This window comes from Penicillium hispanicum (genome assembly GCF_028827665.1).
Source record: "Penicillium hispanicum strain IBT 35686 chromosome Unknown utg000001l_segment0_segment0, whole genome shotgun sequence".
Classification (NCBI taxonomy): Eukaryota; Fungi; Ascomycota; class Eurotiomycetes; order Eurotiales; family Aspergillaceae; genus Penicillium; species Penicillium hispanicum.
In genome coordinates, this window is record NW_026623193.1 from 236,820 (window position 1) to 258,809 (window position 21,990).

At 51.5% G+C, this 21,990-nt stretch overlaps 8 protein-coding genes across 8 annotated transcripts; 6 read left to right on the forward strand and 2 right to left on the reverse strand.

Annotated features, from left to right (window-relative positions):
- Nucleotides 1-1,146: 1,146 nt before the first annotated feature.
- Nucleotides 1,147-2,712, forward strand: N7459_000090 (arrestin (or S-antigen), N-terminal domain protein; the record flags this gene model as incomplete). The annotated part of the gene is made up of 2 exons (XM_056939275.1): nucleotides 1,147-1,351; nucleotides 1,415-2,712. The coding sequence occupies 2 exons, from the start codon at nucleotides 1,147-1,149 to the stop codon at nucleotides 2,710-2,712; spliced, it is 1,503 nt and encodes a 500-aa protein (XP_056803555.1).
- A 1,014-nt stretch (nucleotides 2,713-3,726) lies between these two features.
- On the forward strand, nucleotides 3,727-4,221 carry N7459_000091 (uncharacterized protein; the record flags this gene model as incomplete). The annotated part of the gene is made up of 1 exon (XM_056939276.1): nucleotides 3,727-4,221. The coding sequence occupies one exon, from the start codon at nucleotides 3,727-3,729 to the stop codon at nucleotides 4,219-4,221; it is 495 nt and encodes a 164-aa protein (XP_056803556.1).
- A 671-nt stretch (nucleotides 4,222-4,892) lies between these two features.
- erg12 (mevalonate kinase) lies at nucleotides 4,893-6,248 on the reverse strand (the record flags this gene model as incomplete). The annotated part of the gene is made up of 1 exon (XM_056939277.1): nucleotides 4,893-6,248. One exon carries the CDS (start codon nucleotides 6,246-6,248, stop codon nucleotides 4,893-4,895), a length of 1,356 nt encoding a protein of 451 aa, XP_056803557.1.
- A 1,061-nt stretch (nucleotides 6,249-7,309) lies between these two features.
- Nucleotides 7,310-8,917, forward strand: N7459_000093 (uncharacterized protein; the record flags this gene model as incomplete). The annotated part of the gene is made up of 5 exons (XM_056939278.1): nucleotides 7,310-7,438; nucleotides 7,488-7,749; nucleotides 7,805-7,996; nucleotides 8,052-8,443; nucleotides 8,495-8,917. 5 exons carry the CDS (start codon nucleotides 7,310-7,312, stop codon nucleotides 8,915-8,917), a joined length of 1,398 nt encoding a protein of 465 aa, XP_056803558.1.
- Nucleotides 8,918-10,359: 1,442 nt separating this feature from the next.
- Nucleotides 10,360-11,961, forward strand: N7459_000094 (glycoside hydrolase family 18 protein; the record flags this gene model as incomplete). Its single annotated transcript, XM_056939279.1, has 6 exons — nucleotides 10,360-10,503; nucleotides 10,568-10,942; nucleotides 11,001-11,060; nucleotides 11,134-11,203; nucleotides 11,254-11,789; nucleotides 11,854-11,961. 6 exons carry the CDS (start codon nucleotides 10,360-10,362, stop codon nucleotides 11,959-11,961), a joined length of 1,293 nt encoding a protein of 430 aa, XP_056803559.1.
- A 910-nt stretch (nucleotides 11,962-12,871) lies between these two features.
- On the forward strand, nucleotides 12,872-13,844 carry N7459_000095 (uncharacterized protein; the record flags this gene model as incomplete). Its single annotated transcript, XM_056939280.1, has 3 exons — nucleotides 12,872-12,996; nucleotides 13,049-13,162; nucleotides 13,214-13,844. 3 exons carry the CDS (start codon nucleotides 12,872-12,874, stop codon nucleotides 13,842-13,844), a joined length of 870 nt encoding a protein of 289 aa, XP_056803560.1.
- A 205-nt stretch (nucleotides 13,845-14,049) lies between these two features.
- On the forward strand, nucleotides 14,050-15,976 carry N7459_000096 (LLM class flavin-dependent oxidoreductase; the record flags this gene model as incomplete). Its single annotated transcript, XM_056939281.1, has 8 exons — nucleotides 14,050-14,125; nucleotides 14,187-14,327; nucleotides 14,395-14,605; nucleotides 14,681-14,693; nucleotides 14,773-14,832; nucleotides 14,896-15,452; nucleotides 15,516-15,693; nucleotides 15,749-15,976. The coding sequence occupies 8 exons, from the start codon at nucleotides 14,050-14,052 to the stop codon at nucleotides 15,974-15,976; spliced, it is 1,464 nt and encodes a 487-aa protein (XP_056803561.1).
- Nucleotides 15,977-16,157: 181 nt separating this feature from the next.
- Nucleotides 16,158-21,826, reverse strand: utp10 (snoRNA-binding rRNA-processing protein UTP10; the record flags this gene model as incomplete). Its single annotated transcript, XM_056939282.1, has 5 exons — nucleotides 16,158-16,600; nucleotides 16,657-16,798; nucleotides 16,859-18,778; nucleotides 18,831-21,378; nucleotides 21,447-21,826. The coding sequence occupies 5 exons, from the start codon at nucleotides 21,824-21,826 to the stop codon at nucleotides 16,158-16,160; spliced, it is 5,433 nt and encodes a 1,810-aa protein (XP_056803562.1).
- Between the last annotated feature and the right edge of the window lie 164 nt (nucleotides 21,827-21,990).

Here is a 21,990-nt window from a genome sequence, read left to right on the forward strand (position 1 = left end):
GATTCCGCCATCGCCCCCGAACGAAGTCCTCCGCTCTGCGTATCCACTCGGCATGAACTCGGTTATGGCCGGAAAGTTCTGGAGCCTGCCGAGCACGACTTCTCCTCGGAAAAGCCTGGCGTGATGGTCGTGGGGTCCGAAGTCGGTCTTGTATGAACTGCCCGATGGCTTTCCACACCAGGACACGAGGCGTGAATATATCCTCAGATGCTTGGTCATCCCCAGTGCTGGTCAGCTGGGACCGCCTCCGCGCCTTTGTGCGAGACGATGATTGGCCCCGTCATCGTGGACGACCGAGCGTCCATGACGCCGGGGAACATGAGTGGGCCACGGCGCGAGTGGAGTCTCGAAGGGCGTGCATGTCGGCGTAAGGCGCGGTCCACCGACTGTCTCGGCCTGGTTCGACCCGCTCTGGGGGTTTGGGATATTTGGTGCACCTCTTGATTGTCCCTTGGAAGTGGCAGCATCCTCCCAGCGGGTGACTCTTATGTCGCGAGGCGCAAGCGACAGCTATTGTGAGAGGAGCTTCGATCGGCGTAACTCATCCAAGGACGTAGTCTCGAGTGAAACGGAATGTGGATATGAATGCGAAGATGAATGTGAATGTCAATCCAAGGGCGTGAGCGTGGACAAATAGCGCAACCAATCACCTCGAGCCCCAAGTTTGGCCTGGAGCTTTTCCCTTGAAACTGCATCACAGACGATCAGTCGTCATTTCTCCCCCGTAGCTTGGGACGCATGACTCACCACGGGTTAAACGGTAGGCGGATTGGATTGGTAAACACTGTCTGCGCGGGAATGAATCATTGGAATAAATAGGGATCGAGCGACGCAGCTCGATCGTGTCGCGGTCGATTGTTCCTCCACTCTTGCGCTTGACACATACTTACTACGCTGCTGGGGACTTCCCAGTTGCTCGATCTACGACGCGGTTGTCGTCGGCTCCACTTTCTACTTTCCTTTTTCTTTTATATAACGACATCGGACTTCAAATCCCATTGTCGCAATCGAGTCCTCGTTCTTCGGTGCTATTGGCATTGCGGCCTTGTCACCGATTGCCCCTCCTACATACTTCCCGGCATCCTCTATCAGCCCAATTACCCCTTCTATTCTCTCTGCCCTCTCAGCTATTCACTTCGACGCGCCATGGCTGCGACTTCAATCGTGAGTCGCGGCTCTGATTCATTGGATGTTTTCATCCGTCGCTCGCAGCCCAAGATCGAGATCGACCTGGCCGAACAGCAACAGGGCCTGGTGAGCTCGTTCACTACTGGCGACCCAATTGAAGGCACTGTCATCATCACCGTGGAACATGAAACCCGCTTTGACGAAGTTGAAATTGTGCTCCAAGGTACGCCAATCCACGCTTCGTTTTGCCAATTGCTCGCAAATCCCCACCGCTAATTCCATCAAGGCATGTCGCGAACGACAGTCGAACGCACTGCCTGCCCCGGCCGCACTGGCTCCCAGCAGATGTTTCTCAAGCTCCGCCAACCCATTGAAGATGCGGAATACCCGACCCCGCGAGTCCTGGAGGCCGGCCGCTCGTACACATTCCCCTTCACCTTCGTCGTCCCAGGTCGTCTGTTGCCACAGGTTTGCACACACCCTAGCAACCATACCCACGTCCAGCGTTCACATATCATGCTCCCTCCCACGCTGGGAGATCCGATGCTCGCCGGCGATGGCAAGACTCTTCTAGATGACCTGACGCCGGATATGTGTCAAATCGCATACACGGTGCGGGCGAGCGTGCTCAAGCGATGCTCTACAGACCCTTGTCATCTCAAGCCCTTGGCCAATATTGCCAAGAAGGTTCGCATCGTCCCCATTGTGGAAGAAGAGCCTCCCATCAACGTTATCGATCATACCTATTACTACACTCGAAAGGAGAAGAGCGTGAAGCGGGGATTCCTACGCGGTAAACTGGGCCGACTGGTTGCTTCAGCCTCCCAGCCCAAGCCTATTCGCTTGCTCCCTCTCAGCTGTGAGGCTCGCGACACCGTCAGCACTGTCGCAACTGTGCAACTGCGATTCGAGCCTGTAGGCAATGAGTTGCCTCCCCGACTGGGCTCCATGACTAGTAAGCTGAAAGCGAGCACGTTCTACAGTGCGACTCCGTGGGAAGATTTTCCTTGCCAGTCAGGCATCATGCCTTTCTCCCAAATAGGACAGGGCCTCTTTTACCAGTCCATTCCATTGTCGAGCATGTGTGTTGCCTCCGCGCAGTGGGAGAGACACTCTTCTCTGGCGGAGGCAGAGCGCCGTGACTCGCTGAACTCCACCGCTTCCGAAGACTCGATTAGCCCATCGTCTTCGTTCGACGGGGATACATATTATACTGCCTCCGTCGTCATTCCCATCACCCTCCCGACTTCGAAGACCTTCGTCCCCACGTTTCATACCTGCCTGATATCTCGCATTTACTCCCTGGAGCTTTCCTTGTCCTACCACACGCCGGGCACGAATGTCTTGACTCCTTCAATCTCCCTTCGGCTTCCGGTCCAGGTGACCACCCAGCCCGGACACGCTGACTCCCTCAAGTCATCACTCGGCGTGATCGTGACTCAGGAAGAGCTGAACCAATTCTTCAGCCCACGATCCGTGACCGCACTCGTGTCCGAGCCCGTCGTTGATGTGAACCTGGCGCCACCACAGTACACAGAAACAACAACACAGTCTCTCCCGCGACATGTGCGGGCAACAACATGAGCTTTCACCCGTTCATTGCTCTATTCTTCCTCTAGCTTATATCTCGACCGATCACCCAAAGGTTTCGTCGTTGCATGGCATTTATCAAGCATTAATCCTGCACTTTTGTGATTGCAAACTCCGGATACCCATATTTTCTGAATTTATTGTGTCCCTTCCTGCGAAGCATCAAATGTTCTTCTGTGGTACGTCCCGTTTAATCTATGAAATCATGACATCTAGTATGACTATCAGATGCGTATTACTGTAGTAGACAAGTGGTTCTAGACCGCATTACCCTAAAGATGTACGATTCGGAGGGTCAACTGCGAGCAGATCTATGACGGGTTTCACGAGTGTCTAGACAAGTCTGTGGATGTAAGTATAGAGGATGTGGGGCTCAGAGCCAAGTATGGCCATTGATGGCCACTCACTTCACAGTCCGAGAACGGATGTCGGTACAAACAGTGGATGGCTCCACTCTATCTACGATTTACGCCATTTGAGCACCTCATTGTTCTCCTGGAGGGTAGGTCTCACGAACTATGTGATTGTACAACACTGCCGTAAATAATCTCCACTTACATCCAAAATCCCTCGCTATGTATAAGCAGTTGATCTATTCGAATCGACATATGCAGGACGGTCGTTTCAAAACAACGTTTATATGGTGGCGCATTTTGATATTTGGCCCTTGATGTCTTAAAAGTCAGAAACTACCTAAGGTATGTGGTTCACGCCAGCATCGTGCACTCTAGCAGTGGGTGGATCCCATAGATATAACTATGCGAACCCCAAGGCCCCATTAAATGAGAAAGTCTACATCCTTGGAAAGAGTGGAATATCCCATTGAGAGCTATCAAAACAGACCTGGGAACTTCCTTATGAATTGACTTTTGTAGCTCGAATTCGATGTTCCAAGATGTCCTTTCTTTCGCCTTCCACTCTTTGCCTACTCTAAGTAGCACCCTTGCAAGTTTTTCAGTAGTTCTACCTCAGCAGTCCGTCTACTAAATCATCCTTAGCGCTCTTCCCATGCGTGACATTAGTCCAACGACGGCAGCTCAGCGGGTGGTTTGCATTCCTGAGCTTGTCGGTGAAATCCTTTCCTGGCTGGTCGTCAAGGACTCGAAACAATATCAAGGCAAGGGCGCAGGCAACATACTCATCTTCGCAGATTTCCCTACCCTAGCTCGATGTGGCCGCATCAATAGAGTCTGGTTCGAGGAAGCTATGCCTATCCTCTGGCGACAAGCCACCAAACTTTGCCAATTCTCCCTTCCGCAGAAATTCGCACACATCAAGTCGTGCCGCCGGCAGTTTTATGCCAACTTCATCACCACCGGCAACTTGGTCGATTCGAAGCGAGAAAACGTTCGAAGCAGCACTCGTGCGCTCCATGGTGTGATTTTTCCGAGACTCCGCTGCCTAAAGCTGATCGTCGATTGCCGCCCGCTCAAGTTCTGCATGCCTAGGCTCAGGGCCCCTGGCCTGGAGCTTATCGAGATCCACGCCGCTTTCATTCGCTGAGCGACCGTTCGAGAAGAATACGGGGTCACTTTCGTTTGCAAATCGGAGTGGTCTATCTCACAGAAGATGATCTCCACCATTTCCGGACAGCCCAAGGTAAGGCAGCGGAGCATTTCAGTGAAGTATAGGCTAACGCAGGCACGACACAAACCCTACAGCGTCAGTTTGGGAGGTTTGAACGAGTTGTTTTTGGACCCCAGGCACAACTCACCCCCAAGACGCTTCAGAAGTTTCGCGAGCGTCTTCCAGACGTTCGGATCGCTGTGTTGGACGATTATGATGAGGATTTGAGCGATGTTTGAGGGTCGTGAGTCGTGGTGATGGTGGCGCAGGACAGACGAGCTTGTGAAAGTTGGGAAGACGAACGTCGCCTGCCGAAAAGCCATCCTGTGTCGATGACATAGTAGACAGAATTTGTTTTAAATGCGAAGCGAAATGGCCTATCTGAGCCAAAATTGGACCGTCGATGGATGAGAAGGTATCAAAACGACGCTACGTTTATTTCTGTGTATTTTCCTGATCGTGTCGGTCCTCGGATTGGAGTGAAGGACAGAATAGAAGATTGAAGACTGCAGGGGTTGTCTCTTATCTTCCTTCTGGTGTGTAGAGATTCCGATACCTTTGACGTGCCCGCAACATCACGGCTGAACCCCAGGGAAGCTGTCCGTGTCTCACCTTGGAGAAACATCTCGCGTCCAAAACTGCCAGCCTTCCCGATTTTCTTGCACTCCCACTCCAACCAGCTGGTTGATACCTTGAACGCCGTCAGCATTCTCAAACATCTCTTGATCAATCTCTTCAACCGCTTTTCCATCAGTGCCATTTCGGAATACAGCAGGCCACAGCACCCCCACTCCGTCGGCACCTAAGATAGTCTCATATTTTCGAAACCCTTCTGCGGTCAACTTCCGCTCCAGCTCTTGAATAGCTTGGTCTTCGGTATCTGGTCGAAAGAGCGTGATAGCACATCCACCACCTCCAGCACCGGTGAGTTTTGTCCAACCAATATTCGCATAATCCACGAGCTCGCGAATACGCTCTAGCCGGGGATGAGAGACTCCCAATGAGACCAAGAGCCCATGGTTTATTCCAATCAAGGCTCCTAAGTGCTCGAGAGCATCCGAGGTACCACTACTATCGAAATCGGCCGACGAAATCAGGTCCAGTGCCGAAGCGGCCAGTTTGCCAATCCCATCCAAGATCATTTCTGTTAGTTCGGGGTAATGAACTCTGAGCGCTTTCACCTTTTCTACCTGGATAGCGGTCGATCGTGGTTGTTGAGTGTCGACCAGAAGGAGGGGCAATTTCGGGAAGTTGGTGAGACGAATCACAGACGGGGGCCCAGAAGCATTTCTTTGAAAGAGCACCGCCTTTCCACCCGCGGAGACCGTATTATCGACTCCACTGGGGTCCCCGTGTATACACAGCTCTCCCACAAAGGCCCAGCGATTGACATGCTTGATCTGTGTCTCTGCTTCCTCAGGAGGCTGATCTGGATGGGGTCCAGCAAGGGCGCGGATCTGAAGAAGTAGTGCGGTGCTTAAGCAGACGCAAACACTCGCACTACTACCTAGACCGGCGCCAATCGGAATAGTGGATCGAAGAGTATAGATGAATCCAGGGCTGTTCGCGGAGCCCAGGGAGAGGAAGAGGTAGAGGAAGGCGGTTGCAGATTTGATATGGGTTTTTCGCTCCTTCGCTGGAAGGTGTTTCGACACGGCCTCTGCATATGGCAGGATGGCTTCGAGAAACTGGGGATCGAGGGAGTCGACATCAGAGTAATAGAACCTTTTCTTCGAAGGGTGGTGGAAGATGTTCCATGGCAGAGTGTCGATTTCCCAAGTATGGTTGAGGCCAATGTCCCTGAAATTCAGTTGGACGGTCCGGTGAGATTTGGAGAGGGTCGTAACGAGGAGATAGGATCGGAGTGAGATCGCTGCCGCAATAGTGGGTTTACCATACACTGCGGCATGTTCACCGAAGACAATGGCTTTTCCTGGTGCGGACACCATGAATGTGGGCGCCATTGGCGACGAGTGCTTTCTCTCCATGTGGGCTGAATTGTCGGACCTGTTGATGAAGCTTAGTTGGACTGCTGACGTTTGTTGATTTGTTGATGGGAGGAAGGCGTCCACCTGAGTTGGGCATTCTATTTGTCAGCAGAGATTTTCAAGCTAAGCCATGTACGGACATGCGGGGCATTCAGCTCATTAGGCCTTGGAGACCGGAATTATAATGCTGCCGAATCCGAGCTCTTGGCGGACCCGCTCCAAGGCCTAATGAGCTCAGCTGGACCCCGATTTGGACATCCCACTTTCTGGGGGGGGGGGGTTCCGGTCGACAAATTCTGACATTACCAACAACAGTAGCTATTAATGGAAAGCGACCTTATCAAGACTATCAAGGAACAGAAGAGCCGCACAACCTTAGGGTCTTTAAACTTCGGATTTGTCGTAATATGAGACATGCAATTTGCAGTATGGTATTGCAATAGACATATACAAGATCTGATGGTGTATTAGCTCCCGATCTAGTGTCGAGATGGGACTGAATACGCTCGAAATTGGAGCAATCAATAGAAAGAGGAAGAGGCCTAGAAAGTCAGGCTATCTATACTAGACGCCAGGTGGCTGTCTCATCACTCAGATATACAATAACAAGACTAAACGCCTATTTATAGACAGTATATCAATCACGATTTTACGCACATAGGTAAGCATAGCCTGCTATTCAAACTAGATGGGTGGGAAAGAGAGCAATACAAATGTGTTAATGTTTTCTAAGTAGTAGACCGTTTACATCTCCTAGCATCTGGAAACGCATTGAACAATGGCACATTCTACAGCGAGCGGACTGACCGACGGTCGCTCACCCTTGCACGTAGCTTGCAGATTCCTTTCTCCCTCGCTGCCGGTTGCTTCTGGTGACTTTTGTCCATCCAAGGAGGCAAGGAGGCCCACGATAACGTTGCATCGGCCTGCGATCCGAGGCTGATAGTGAAGCCACTTTAAAAGCAATGACTTACTTCCCCGAATTGAGTCCACTGGAATCCAATATCCCAGTCGAATATTTCAAATCTATAAGAATCATGCCGGAGAAGAAGGAAAACGATAACTTATCTCCGGTCCCTTCACAAACCGGCCACGGGGAAGGTCAAGCCTTCTCGCATGATGCTGTCTTTGGAGAGATCACGGAAGAGGGCCCAGACTATCGCAGTGTATGTCCGGTTAGAGATGCGAAATCAACCACAAACTGACTTCGACTAGCTAGGGTGGGTGGGAACGTCTGCACTAATGATGAAGTGCCAGATTGGCCTTGGGGTCCTCTCCATCCCAGTCGCCTTTGACAGTCTCGGTATAGTCCCAGGGGTAGTAGTGCTATGCGTGATTTCTGCCATTACAACATGGTCCGGCTACATTGTCGGTGTCTTCAAGGTTCGTCATCGCGAGGTTTACGGGATCGACGATGTAGGGGACCTTCTGTTTGGTCGCCCCGGCCGGATATTCTTTGCGACATCCTTTCTTCTCTGTGAGTTGAGAAGTCCTCGGCACCAGTGCTGATATCCCTTATTGATTCACACTAGACTGGGTCTTCGTGGCCGGCTCTGGAATGCTGGGAGTCTCGATTGCGTTGAATGCTGTCTCAACACATGGCATTTGTACTGCTGTTTTTGTCGCCATCGCCGCCCTTCTAGGATTCACACTCGGAAGCATTCAGACATTAGGGCGTATGAGTTGGCTTGCATGGGGAGGATTGTGTTGCATTCTCACTGCCAGTAAGTGTGTGGTTGCGATCTGGGAAACACGGCCTAATCCCGATGGCTACGATAGTTTTCACCGTCACAATCGCCGTCGGGGTCGAAGATCGCCCATCATCTGCGCCACAGGATGGCATTTGGGTTTCGGACTATAAGATCGTTGCTAGTCCAACTTTCGCAGATGGCATTGCTGCTGTGTCCACGATCGTGTTTGCCTATGCGGGCACGCCATCGTTCTTTTCCATCGTCTCGGAAATGCGCGATCCTCGCATGTACCCTCGCTCGTTAGGAATCTGCCAGACCGTTGTTACTGCGGTCTATCTTACCATCGGATGTGTGGTATACTACTATTGTGGTTCATACGTTGCATCGCCTGCCCTGGGATCTGCTGGTCCAACTATGAAGAAGATCAGCTATGGGTTCGGCCTGCCGGGGCTGATTGTCACCACAATGCTGGTTATTCATGTCCGTCTGCCCAAATCTAAGAAGAGTTGACTGTGTACTGATCATCCAAAGTTCCCGTCCAAATTCATTTTCATCCGTCTGCTTCAAGGCTCCCGGCATTTGACTGCCAACACGGTGATCCACTGGGCCTCCTGGCTCGGTTGTACCCTTGGGGTTACCCTGGTTGCCTATATCATCGCCAGTGCCATCCCCGTCTTCGACAGTCTGGTTTCCCTTATCGGGGCTCTTCTGGGCACTCTCATGTCGTTTCAACCCATGGGATGTATGTGGCTCTACGACAACTGGAGCCAGGGCAGGATCGATCGATCGCCAAGATGGATGTTGATGGTCTGCTTCAGCGGGGTTGTGATCGCCTCTGGGTCGTTTTTGATGGTTGCTGGAACGTATGGATCTGTTGTTAGCATCATCCATAGCTACCAAGCCTCTGGAGGCTCGGCGGCCTGGTCGTGCGCAGACAACTCCAACTCTACATAGCCAGTCGGAGGCAGTTCCAACTCACCATGTTTGAGTTCTTGGAGAATCAAACCATCTTCAGAGAGAGCGTGGTGGACTGGGCGGTCCGAAATAAACAATCGTTGGCCAATAAATTATAGAAGGCGGGCATCCAAGCTTCCACGGCTGAGACAAGAGATGCGTTGCGCCTTTATTCTCTGCGCCAAGTGGCGATGGTTTCACCGGCCTCTTCTCTGACGCTGCATTAATCCGATCGGATCTGAGACATCCAGGGCCGATAGACATCGGAGCTGCACGGCATTCTGCAAGTCCGCATCCATCTGCAGACGGTAATATCCCGTCTCCACCCGTGAGGATTCACTCCCCAACAACCCCCCTTCTCCTGATCATTTCGGCGATGCTCATACTGACATCGACACTGTCGCCCCAGACTTCTCGCCCTCCATCTTGGGTGGTATGGCACATGCCCCGGTCGCATGGCCCGAGTGTTACATTGGCGTATCGCGCGGGTGATGCGTTCCTGCAGAGCGCGCCGCCGAGGGTCCTATCTAACGTTCATTCGTCCGCGTCCCCTCCTCCTCCCCTAACCCCAGATGTTGATTTCGGCAACGAGCGAACAGTCAGTTGGGATGATACCGTGATCCAAGTTACATCCAAGCACCGCTGCAAACCTACCTTGGGCCGACGAGATCGACGCAGATGCAACATGCGGGAGATCAAGCCTTCCGAGGCCGACAGAAGGGCGTTGAACCGCCGAGATACACCCCGACGTATTTTTCCTCGACGGAGAGATCGCACCGCGCCCAGATGACGATGTCACCCATCCCCCGGGATCCATGCTGCCGATTGGGTGGCCTCGAGTCCACTTGGACCACGCGGGTGGTCCCTTCGAGCCCCGTCACAAAGGATCGTCGTTCCACGGTGCGCATGTTATCGCGTGCCCTTTTGCTGCATACTACACACCTTGTTGCGGAAGTCGCCTCGGGTGGAGGGGATACCGAGCATCTGGGTGCTTTGGAATGGCTTCGTTGCGCTCTCTCTGGAATGTGGCGTCCTCTTAGTTCTGCGCGGAATCCCCGGTGATGGAGGGATGGCAGGTGTTCCCTCTTCACGATGTCCCATGCGCATATATTGAACCCACGATTATGCAGGACTCATTCTTACCGTCGAATCGCATGCCATGATAGACGAATAGACCCAAGGGAAGTGCGTCGAGGACTCTGAAGGCGTCCGTCTCGCAGTCACTCTGTAGGCAGCGTAACGTTCGGTCTTGCGGACCCAGAGGCTTACTTCCAGCTTGGGGATCTCTGTGGCTTGGAAGACAGACGACCAGGAGAGATATCGAGGGTGTCGGGGTTGGACTACAAATAATGACGTTGTCTCCCTCCTTGAGTTGATGTTCCTCTGTTCCCCATCGTTACGCCACAAATTCCTCAAGCATAGATTGTTGAATATCTTCCAGTATGAAGCTTATACTTCCTACACTTCTGAGCTTGGGATGGCTGGTAAATGCGGCTGTCATTCCTTCCCGAGAAGCGAGCACGACAGACCTTGAGGCTCGCGACAGTGCCACTGGATACCGTTCCGTGGCATACTTCGTGAATTGGGTTAGTTCTTACCGTGAGGTCGTCCTGATTCCAAGCAATCATTCTAATGAACATAATACTACAGGCTATCTATGGAAGAAACTTCAATCCTCAGGATCTTCCAGCCGAACGGCTGACTCACATCCTGTACGCATTTGCCAACGTCCACTCCGACACGGGAGAGGTGTATCTCTCAGATTCGTGGGCCGATATTGAAAAGCACTACTCTACCGATTCATGGAATGACCAGGGTAACAACGTCTATGGATGTGTCAAGCAACTATTTTTGCTCAAGAAAAGGAACCGCCAGCTGAAGGTGCTCCTGTCAGTTGGCGGTTGGACTTACTCTTCCAACTTTGCGTCTCCGTTGAGCACGGCGGCGGGAAGAACAGAATTTGCAAACTCTGCAGTTAACCTGGTCAAAAACCTGGGGTTTGATGGGATTGATATTGACTGGGAGGTATGTACTCTGAGTAGGAGAAGGTTTGTGGTTCGAGGCTTTGCTAAACGAGGAACAGTACCCTGCCGACAGCACGCAAGCTGCCAATATGGTGTCTACACTCCAAGCCCTACGATCGGTGAGTTTCCTCCATCCAAATGACTTCGGAATAGTGAGGGGTCAATATGGTTAACATAATCGGTCATCTGTAGGCCCTAGATACCTATAGTGCAGCAAATGCAAGCGGCTATCACTTCCTGATCACTGCGGCCAGCCCAGCTGGTAAGTTCCGTCTGGGGAGGAAATGGATCTCCTTCTAATAACCATTTCAGGACCTACAAACTATCAAAAGCTGGAACTGTCAGCTATGGATCAGTACCTGGACTTCTGGAACCTTATGGCATACGACTATTCTGGCAGCTGGGACACCATCGCCGGCCACGATGCCAATGTCTACGCATCTACAAGCACCCCGGCCAGCACACCCTACAATACCGAGCAGGCCATCGACTATTACACCTCCAACGGCGTCAGCGCAAACAAGATTGTGCTGGGTATGCCGCTATACGGCCGTTCTTTCACGAACACCAACGGACCTGGCACAAGCTTCAGTGGCGTTGGCAGTGGCAGCTGGGAGAATGGCGTATGGGACTACAAGGCACTCCCCCAATCGGGTGCCACTGTTACCAATGTAGACGACATCATTGCAAGCTACAGCTACGACTCCTCACAGAAACTCATGATCAGCTATGACAATCCGCATGTGGCTCAGCTGAAAGCCCAGTACATCATGTCCAAGGGCCTCGGAGGTGGCATGTGGTGGGAGAGTAGCGCTGACAAGAATGGGTCTGACAGTTTGATCACAACGGTATGTCTCATATAGCCGTTATGGCTCTTTGGTGGCTTCCTTTTACTGACTCGACGGGCTGTAGGTTGTGAATGCATTTGGAGGCACAGGAGCCTTGGACACCAGCCAGAACGAGCTGAGCTATCCGGCATCCTCATATGATAACCTGAAAGCTGGATTCCCCAACAGTTAAATAGTCGTCGCTGTGTCATGGATAGAAGAGGCGACGTATTTTCCATATCTTGGAGACCCCGATAGGAGATTGGAAGGCGAATTCAACAAGCGTCCTTGTTGGGCTACTGGTATGGCTTGTCGATATTGGAGCAACATTCTGAGAATAGTATTTGTCGCTCGGATTTATGGTGATTTGCATTTTTTTTTTTATTTGTATCGCTTCTGGTCTTTCTCTCAATCGAAATGAATTTGCAAACATAACCTGCCACTTCCTAGCATCATCCAGTTTTTAATTCGTGTCTACAGACGCTGAAGCCATAGATTTATTTCATAAGAATACATTAAGACGATCATTCAATGTCTGTGGTTCATAATTAGCCTTGTGCCGTGGAGTATACAAGGGTTGCCACTGCGCGAGGCGCGGCGGGGCTTAATAGAGAATCCCTTATCTGTTCCAGCAACCCCTTTTAGTTAATATCAAAAAGGTAGAATTGTGGTAATGTACCTGGCAGAAGTGCCAATAGCTACTTCCGGCTACATAGCTACACTTGTAGATTTATATATAAGAATATATATATATATATATATATGTATAAATATCCTACAGGGATCAAGGATCTAAATATGCTACCGAATAGAATAATAGTATCAACGTACTAATCACAAACCTTCCCTGTGTAGAACTCTTGTAGGTTATGTAAAATAAGTTTCCCTTTTAAGGGGGTACGCTTAACTAAGCAACACATGGAAAGGATTAACTATTAATGCGAGGCCCCCACACCGACACAAAGTTCCCTATTCCTCCGTTAACCATCTGCCAAGGGACTACTGGGTTACAAGCCCGATTTGCCCACCAGGTGTATCTGGGGTCATTCTCAACTATCGCTCTCCCTTTTCTACATCGACTGCCTCTTTTCTATCCCTCTAATATGGAAGAAGCCAAGAAAGAATCGAAGAACGGTCTGGTTCAACGGGGGCTCAGTCTGGACGAGATGTTTGAGCGCTACCCGAGGCATGAAGTTGAAAAGGCAATGTACCGTATCGATTACCCGAGGTAGAGAACAGTCTTTCCTAATTGATTTTGGATAAAACTAACTATCCAGTAGTCGACGGGTCGAGGTAATCCGGCAGTTTGAAAAGCAGATTGACCAGGGCGTAAACGTGGAAAGTTGCCGGGAAGGCATACAGTGGGCCCTCAAGAATATGCCACTATCCCGCCCGTGAGGAAGCATGCTGAGTTCTAGGAAAGTCTGGTCTCTAACCAGATACAGAGTTGACCCTACGGAGTCTCAAGACCTACATCCAGATGTACTATGGAGAATCCAATCTCTCAAGTACATGTATCGTGATCCCTTCGATATTGCCGAGGAGGAGTTAGTCAACTACCATGCCGTACTTGATGCCTATCGGAATGGCCGTCTTCATGTGGACCTAGAGAAGGTTACCGTGTGGTTCGCTGGAGAAATGAAGCTGGGCCCCTTCCCGCGTAGCGACCTGAAGAAGAAAGCTACGACTGCGCAGGTCTCTGCATGGCGAGCTGATGGTCATGGCAGAGTATGGATTGAAGATGTGATAAACACGGATCCCGCTAAACTGTCGACTATATCTCTTCCCCCTTCTATTGGTGATAGCGATGAATCCCCGAGGAGGCGACTGCATCCCCCCCCAAGTTTGCGGCGTCATGTCAACGCAGCCTCTCCGCCGTGCATGGGGAGCATCTCTCGCCCGAGAGAATTTGTAGAAGCAAATCTAGTCCAGTGGTCCGTCTCGACAAGTCTAATTGGACTCCGCCCAGTCACGGGTCTCGCCGGTGCTTTTCGAGCCTCTCAGGCTCTCCCGCATCGCGCCATCGCGGCCCACTTTGATGCTATGAACTTCACATTTGATCTCCCTCACGACTGACGCAGGCGGGGATGCGATGGATGGTGTGCTCATCGATCACTCATACAAATTCCAGCTCGGCCCTCCATGGTACTTTGGTCTTCCGAAGAAACGAAGTTTCAGGTTCATTTGGCTTGCGAGAAGAACTCACTGCATATATAGACCACCGGTACCGCCAACTAGACCTTCAATCGTTCCCAAAGCCATCAGGAAATTATTTCACATCATGGCGGAGAATGGAGCTTCTGCAGGGACTGAACAACCTCGCAAGTCTTTGATCCTCAATGCGTTCGTTGAAATGTGTAGGTTCTATTCGTGTTGCGCACTTCGCACGGCCATCGAGCCCGCTAACCCACCATGCAGGTAGCGGCCACCAGTCGCCCGGGCTCTGGCGCCATCCGGAAGATGAGTCGCATCGTTTCAATGATATTGACCACTGGATCGAGCTTGCTCAGCTACTCGAGTCTGCCAAATTCCATGGCATTTTCATCGCAGATGTACTCGGTAAGCTAGCCTACCGGGGAGCCGACCACGATAGCTGGAAGATACTCATTGCATCATCCATGTTTAGGTGGCTACGATGTCTACAAGGGGCCCAGGAACCTCGATCCTGCAGTGATTTCTGCCGCACAGTGGCCAGTAAACGAGCCCTTGGCCGTCGTCCCCGCCATGGCCGCGGCCACAAAGAATATTGGGTTCGGTGTGACTGTCACCACGACATATGAGCAGCCGTATCATCTAGCAAGACGTCTTTCGACCGTCGATCATCTGACCAAAGGGCGGTAGGTGAACCGACTATGCCTTGTCTTTAATTTATTCTTTTCATTTTCTTTGGTAAACCGCTAACATGATGGCAGGTTGGGGTGGAATGTGAGTGCCGCGCCAATTCACACAACGGGGCTGGACATGCCTCGACATTGAAATGAACCATTCTCACTATGCATCACAGGTCGTGACGGGATACCTCGACTCTGCCGCTCGGAATCTGGGCGCAGCTGAGCAGCCACATGTAAGTTGCCGTTCTTGAATGCCGCCGGCGTATCATATCATTCCCAGTGCTGACCTCATCCAGCACGACGACCGATACGCCGTGGCAGAGGAGTATATCAAGGTGACCTACAAGTTGTGGGAGTCATCCTGGCGACAGGACGCAGTGGTCCGCGATCGCGAGCGCGGTGTATACACGGAGCCATCCCTAGTCCGCCAGATCAACCACTCTGGCAAGTACTTTGAGGTGCCAGGTCCCCATCTATGCCAACCCAGTCCTCAGCGGACACCGGTGATTCTGCAAGCGGGCACCTCCAAAGCTGGGAAGGCTTTTGCAGCCCAACACGCGGAAGCGATCTTCGTCGCTGGCCACAGTCCCTCCGTGGTGGCCAAGAATGTCGCGGAGATTCGCCAACTCGCGAAGACGGAGTATGGACGTGATCCGCAGAGCATCAAGTTCCTCGCTCTCCTGTGCCCCGTTCTCGGTCGCACGGAGGAAGAGGCCGTGGAGAAGTTCAAGTACTACCGCAGCCTTGGGTCCATCGATGGTGCGCTCGCGCTCTTCGGGGGCTGGACGGGAATTGATTTGGACAAGTACGGCGACGATGAAGAGCTCCGCCACGTCGAGAGTAATGCCATCCGGTAGGTCGTCATTCGTCGCCTCAGTGAATTCTCCGGCCGCTAATCGAACACTGTGCGATCCAGGTCTGCCGTAGAAGGTTGGTCCAAGGCTAGTCCTGGAGTCCCCAAGTGGACCAAAGCAACTGTCGGCCAACACATCACCGTTGGGGGCCTGGGTGCCACGCCGGTCGGCACCCCAGCACAGGTTGCTGACAGCATGGAACGTTGGATTGAAGAAGCGGACGTGGATGGATTCAACCTGGTGAGATCATCTCAGTCGCTCCCAGTTCGATGCTGATTCTAATCATACCGACTAGGCATACGCGGTCAAGCCCGGCTCTTTCAAGGACATCATTGAGCTTCTTATCCCCGAGCTTCGCCGCCGCGGTCTGTTCTGGAACGACTACGCGGTGCCCAAGGGGACATATCGCGAGAATCTCTATGCAAAGACGGGCCAATCTGGCCCGCCTGCGGACCATCCAGCCGCGAAATACCGGTGGAATGCCGGCGTCGATGCGGCCGACCATCTAGTTCCAGCGAACTAAAGCAGCCTCGACGGCGGCGAGAATGGAAAGCGTGTGCAACCGCAATTCGACTATTTTTGGACATATGTAAATAAAGAAATATTTTCTTTGCAGATCATCTGCTGCATCCCCTTGGGGTCTATTTTTACGAACGCCAGAAAATGCCGATTTTGTACAGAGCCACCCAAGTAAACTATCCCTCCTAAGTCAACATATCATCAAGTCGCTCACCAAGAACGCCCTCAATCTGCTTGACCCATTTCCGCACTTCTCGTTCGACGTTTTCATCTTCATCCTCCATCAGCTCGCTGATGTACGGCAGCATTTCAGGAAGGAGTGCAAGCCACTCTTCGCCGAGCTGCTCGGTGAGGGCCTGCTCTGTCTTCAAAGCTGCGAGGCGGGTAAACGGGTTATCACCACCAGCAGCCTTGGCATTAGGAGCAGAGGAAGGTCGCAGATGCTTCATCAGCGCTGTGTTCAGTTCCTTATGGTTGTCGGTGGAGTCGGCGGCAACCGCAAGCTCCGTGATTGTAGGGACAACCTCCTCGATGACCAAATCGGCAGTCTTTGAGGTGGTGGCGTGACTAAGCTGGGCAATAAGAGGCCCACAAACCTTGGCCAGGTGGGAAGGAGATTGCCAGAATTCTGTAGAGCTGTGAGCATAGGTGGCATGGAAATGAGTAGGGCAGCACAAAACAAACCATCTTGGTCATTCTCGAAAGAGTTACGGAGCGTGTGCAGCAATGCCAACCAAAGAGCCTTGGTAGCCTTTCCCGGGCCAGCAGTACTGAGAATCTGGACCATGTTCTCCAGAATGTAGCTAGAATAGCCAGTGACAATGGACTAGGCGGAGTTAGCTTTGGTCCGATCAAGTCCTGATGAGCAGCGAAGACGAAAACATACCTGGAGTGTACCAAAGAACACATCAAGGAACTTGTAGAAAGTGGTGAGTCGCGACAACTGGCCCTGCTCGTCCTTCTTGGGCGCGCCCGCTGTAGCCCACTCGACAAACTTGATGAAGAGGGGCCGGAAGGTGCTATCATTAAGCTTGTAGATCATCTTGATGGTGACGTCGTTCAGGGCGGTCTCAGCCTCGTCTAAATCGACGGCGTGGAAGGCAGCATCATCGCCCTTGGCAGTTTGCTCGCGTCGCAAATCAAATGCCTTGAAGAGAATCTTGGATAGAACAGTGACGTTCTTGACAATAGCAGACTTGGCATTTTTCTCAACTCCCAGACTGAGGACTTGCAGAACCTCGTTCGTGGCTGTTGGTCCAGCCTCCACGGCATGCTGCCAGTTGCGATCAATTGCACCCAACGTGGCGGTCAGGTCCATCTTCCGCGACGCCATCAGGTGAAGGGTCTCTTGGCGACTCTCTGCGCAGGTTTCCTCAAGGCTGGTGTTGCTAGACTTGAAGGAAAGCAACAAGATCTTGTCAAGCTGACTGGCCGATATCATGAATGGCAGGTGCACAAGAAGAGCAGAGAATAGCGAATAGACCGCGTCGTGCAGGCGCGAGTTCTCTTTTCCAGGAGCAAGGCTGACTTCTAACAAATTCAAAGACTGGCCAAGCGCATCTGGAAGTGCAGGGATCATAGCCTGGCCCAGTACTTCAGCCATGGAAGCGAGGCACAGAACACCCATTACGCGGATTCGTTCATCGTCATGGCCAAGGCAGGATTGGCTGGCAACAGCCTTAGCAGCGGAGATGACCTTCGACGGGTCCTTGCGACCATACTTCTCGGTGATACGATCGATGCAAGCGACAGCAGCATGTTTGAGCAGAGAGTCAGGAGAAGATTCAACGATACCGACAAGGATAGGCAGGAAATCAAGGACACGAATTTGAGATGCGCTGTCACGCTCAGGGGGCTGACGGAGTCGAGTCTCCAGGAGACGCAGGACCTTGCGTCGCAAATCATCGTTAGGTCCTTGAAGTAGAACCTCTATGGTGTCGAGGAAGTCGACGAGAGACAAGGTACCAAATAGGGCACCCAAAACGTCACCACACGCCTGACTAACAGGCTTCATGCTCTGCACAGATTCACCGATGGCGAGAACTTGCTCCAGCACACGGGAGAAACAAGCACGAACTTGAGCTGCAACCTCATTCTCGGTCTCAAAGGCCGCTTCCAGCTTCGACTTGAGCGATGAGTGCTTTAACAAGTGGGCCAGGTCGCGCAGGAGATCAACTGCAACCTTCTGAGGATCCCGACCGTCATCGCTACCAATTCCGAGAAGAACCTGGGAAATGGACGGTTTGGGCCTGAAGGCATCGATGACAAGGTTGAGATACTTGCTGTAGGTTGTAAGTTCCACGACAGGGGTAGTATCTGAAACCAAGCCGCTCATCAGAGTAAGAACATCTTTGTCGCTGGAGTAACGGTTGGCAAGCATTGCAAGGACGGCAAAAAGGAAGTCTTGGGTTCCCAGCTTGTTGATCAATGCGTGGAAGAGGCGAAGACGCCGGTGGGATGGAATATGTTCGAACGCTGCAGTGAAGCTGAGTAGCAATTCTGAAGTACCAGAAACAATGTCTCGCTTCTGGTTGCGAAGCGACTGAATAAGTGCAGGAACAACCTGGTCAATAGTCTGGTCAATGACGGAGACGGAATAGTCATCGTCCTTTCGGAGCACGCTGGAACCCATGAACGTGAAAATAGGCATCACGCTATGCAAAACAAGCTCAGGAGCAATGGCAGACAATCCAGCCACCAGAAGCAGGGCAGCATTTTGCACCTGGGGGCTCTCGGTGGTTCGTACACAGTCAACAACAAGATCTGCTCGAACGACCGAGGTATCGAACAGTAGTTTGGAAGATCCCTGCATAAATGTCAATTCACCTTTCAAAAACTAATGGAAGAATGAATCTCACCTTGGATTTGTTCACAATAGCCAAGAGACTTCCCAAGGTCAAACTGAGAAGATAGCTCATACCGGACTGAATCTGGGACTTGAAGTGATGAAGAGCAGCAAGAGTTTGGAATAGACCATCGGCTAACTCGGGATGAGAATCCGGGTTAGAGCTGTCCACAATTTCAAGAATGAAGGTCATTTTGTCCATGAGTTTGCTAAGCTCGGTCTCATCCTTCACAGTCATTGCGACCATGTTGTTCTGGCTAGTGCGTCTCCGCTTCGGCGCAGGGCCAATGGCTTCAATGTCGGTCAAGGACACCGGAATCTTCTTCACAAAGTTTACCAGGATAGTTCCAGGTAACTCGACACTGCGAAGAACATCACGGCAGTTGTCAGCCACGGGCGCATCATCTGTCGACAGTCCCAAAGAAATGTCCAACAACTTATCAGCCGCCGCGAGTTGGTTTTCCTCTGGGATTCTGGCCCAGACCTCCTTGATCCGATCAAACCCAGCCGCGACAAAGGCAGGGCGCACAGACTGAGAACCGGTACTAACGTTGCCGAGAAGAATACCAATGGCATCACTGTCTTTGGGAGTAACGATAGAAACGACTTGCTGCTCGCTTTCTGAGGCAGAGAGACGCTCCTTGCCACAAATCTCATCAACTTGCTTTTGGTTCAGGCCACGCCAGCTCTCAAGCAGAGGAAGAAGCTCCTTTGTGCGCGTAGTTCCTGAAACCTTCTTGACATTGTTCAGCAAACGAAGCAAGCCAAATTTGGGCGCAAATACCGGCATGCACACAACATGCGAGCAGAGGAAAGTAAACAGCTCAAGCCGGAGGGATTTCTTCAACTCCGAGGCGCCCGATCCGTCAGACACAACGACACCTCGCAGCGTAGCATCGATGACCTTGTTAATGTGGTTCGGATCAAGGATATATTCTTCTAAATCAGGTAGAAGGGCACGCTCAAGCACTTTTTGCACATCACGAAGTGGTAGCCAGGAAACTCCATTCAAATGTTTTCCCTTGCCATAAAGCATGTCGTGAGCCCAGGGTTTAGCAGAGCCACCATCAGACTTCGTGTTTTTCTTGTACAAGGAGCCAAAGGCGGCCAAGACGCTCGTAGCTTCGCGACGGATACGTTCCGATGGATCAGAAAGAGCAACAAGTAAAAATGGCAATAGGGCCTGCGGGTCAAAGCCCTCCGGAGTGGATGAGAGAATCGTGGCAGTCTTATTCAAGGCCGCAACCTTAGTGCCAATGGGATAATTTCCCGAAAAGACTCGTACCATGAAGGTCAAGTACTGAGGATTCTTTGTCGCCTCCGCTTTGCCCAGGATTCTCAAGCTGGTGAATTGATCAAGCTTGGAATCGGAATCAACAGCCAATGCGAGAACCTGGACAAGAGAATCGAATTCAGGTATCGATTGCTTGCTTAGGAATGATGAAGAGAACTGAGATTCTTGAGATAGAGATTCCAGGGCAGGAGTGAAGGTATCCAGGTCGTTTTGCTCATCTGCGTCTTCCATGGTCACGTCTTCGATAGCTTGCGAGGGTATTGGGACATCCACAACAGCCTGCAAGTTATGTTCCAGGGCTGGAATATTCAAAGAAGACTCCGCCAGGGTCTTCTGGAAGATGGGCTGAAGAGAAGCAGATTGGCCAAATCCTTGAACCAATTCAGCAAGTTGGGTTTGAGTGTCCAAGCTCATGCCTCTGGTCTCATCAGGGTCGCTGGCTGCTTTGAGAACCATAGCCATGGCTTCCTTCATTTCATTCTCCGTGAAAGAGGTGAGTTTGAAGACAGAGGACAACAGAGCAAGAGGGGTATTGTCGGCATATTTGTTTAGGTTGCTAAGGCAGCCCACAACCAATCCAATCATGAACTTGGAAGTTTGGCATTGGGCAGTAACCTCGGACAATTTTTCAATGGGGTTCTCAAGGCGGATTATACCTTTAAATACTTTCTTTGGAAGTGCAGTGGTAGGTTTCTGCTGTGCCAAAACAGCCAAGCAGATAAGGCCCGAGCTGAGAGTCTCTTCTGTCCAAGAGCCGACAACACTTTCCATAAGGCCATCGATAACTTTATCTGTGAGCGCCGCCTTTTGAGCGAGCACCACGGAAATCATGTAGCAGCTGATAATTAGTTCCGGGATTTTCTTCATTGCAAATGCACGGTTGAGGACCGCTAGTACGCGGAAAAGAATTTCTTCGTGATTTTGCTTCTCAAGCTCCCGCCTGCCGGAACGAGCATTATCCAGCATGGCAGCGACTGCCTCTGTCGTGATTCCGGCCCAGAAAGAAAGCAGTATATGGCTCTGAGCCTGTTGGCGGCACGCATTCAAGACATATTCGTTCATTGCGGAAAAAAAATTTTTGTTTGTAGTTGCGCTATGCACGAGCGGGTGCCGCGGTGGGTTGATCAGGCCGTTCTTATATGGATAAAGAACTTTGAATGTCGGCGTAAGATCAGTAGGCAAAATCGAGAGCAGATTCAAGAAGAGAGGAGTCGTATGATAGGGAAGGAATGTAAGTAGCACACAAGCAGTGTTGTACTCGTGAATCCTGTGACATCGATTAGTCGTTCATTTCCATGTCTGGCATGGAGATTCCACCCTGAACGAGTCACGCACCTGAACCGTCTCACTAACCAATCCACTGCCTTCACAGCTGGACTCAACTGCAGTCTTCCTCCAACAAGAGCCAGAAAAGACTCAATCACCGCATCAAGCTCCCTGTTTTGATCCGCATTCATCTGCGTTCGGTCCTCGGCCTTGCTCTGCTCGCTGAAGATTGTGCGCTCAAACTCTTCAAACCGCACATCCAGGGAGCAAAGCTCTCGGAATCCATCATAGCAAATATCATAGATCGTGTCAAAGTCCTGAGATCCGGCAACCTTCTGGTCAAAGATCAGTGACTGGGAGTGGGAGATCCGCTGCGATTTAAGGTCGAGCTCGTGTGTCGACTTGGCCGCAATCTGCGACAGCTGCGCAGCGAGAGACGAAGCCATCATAAGAAAAGGTTTTTGGTCACTCAGAACATATCACAGTATCCCATATCTTGAGCCCAAGCTTGTGGGTTTCTCGGAAGTGGGCGCGCGCAGAGTTGTCTGAGGCTGCTTGAATCTGAGACTTTTTTCTGCTGTTTCCCCTCACCGCCTTCGGAACATCATTTCTC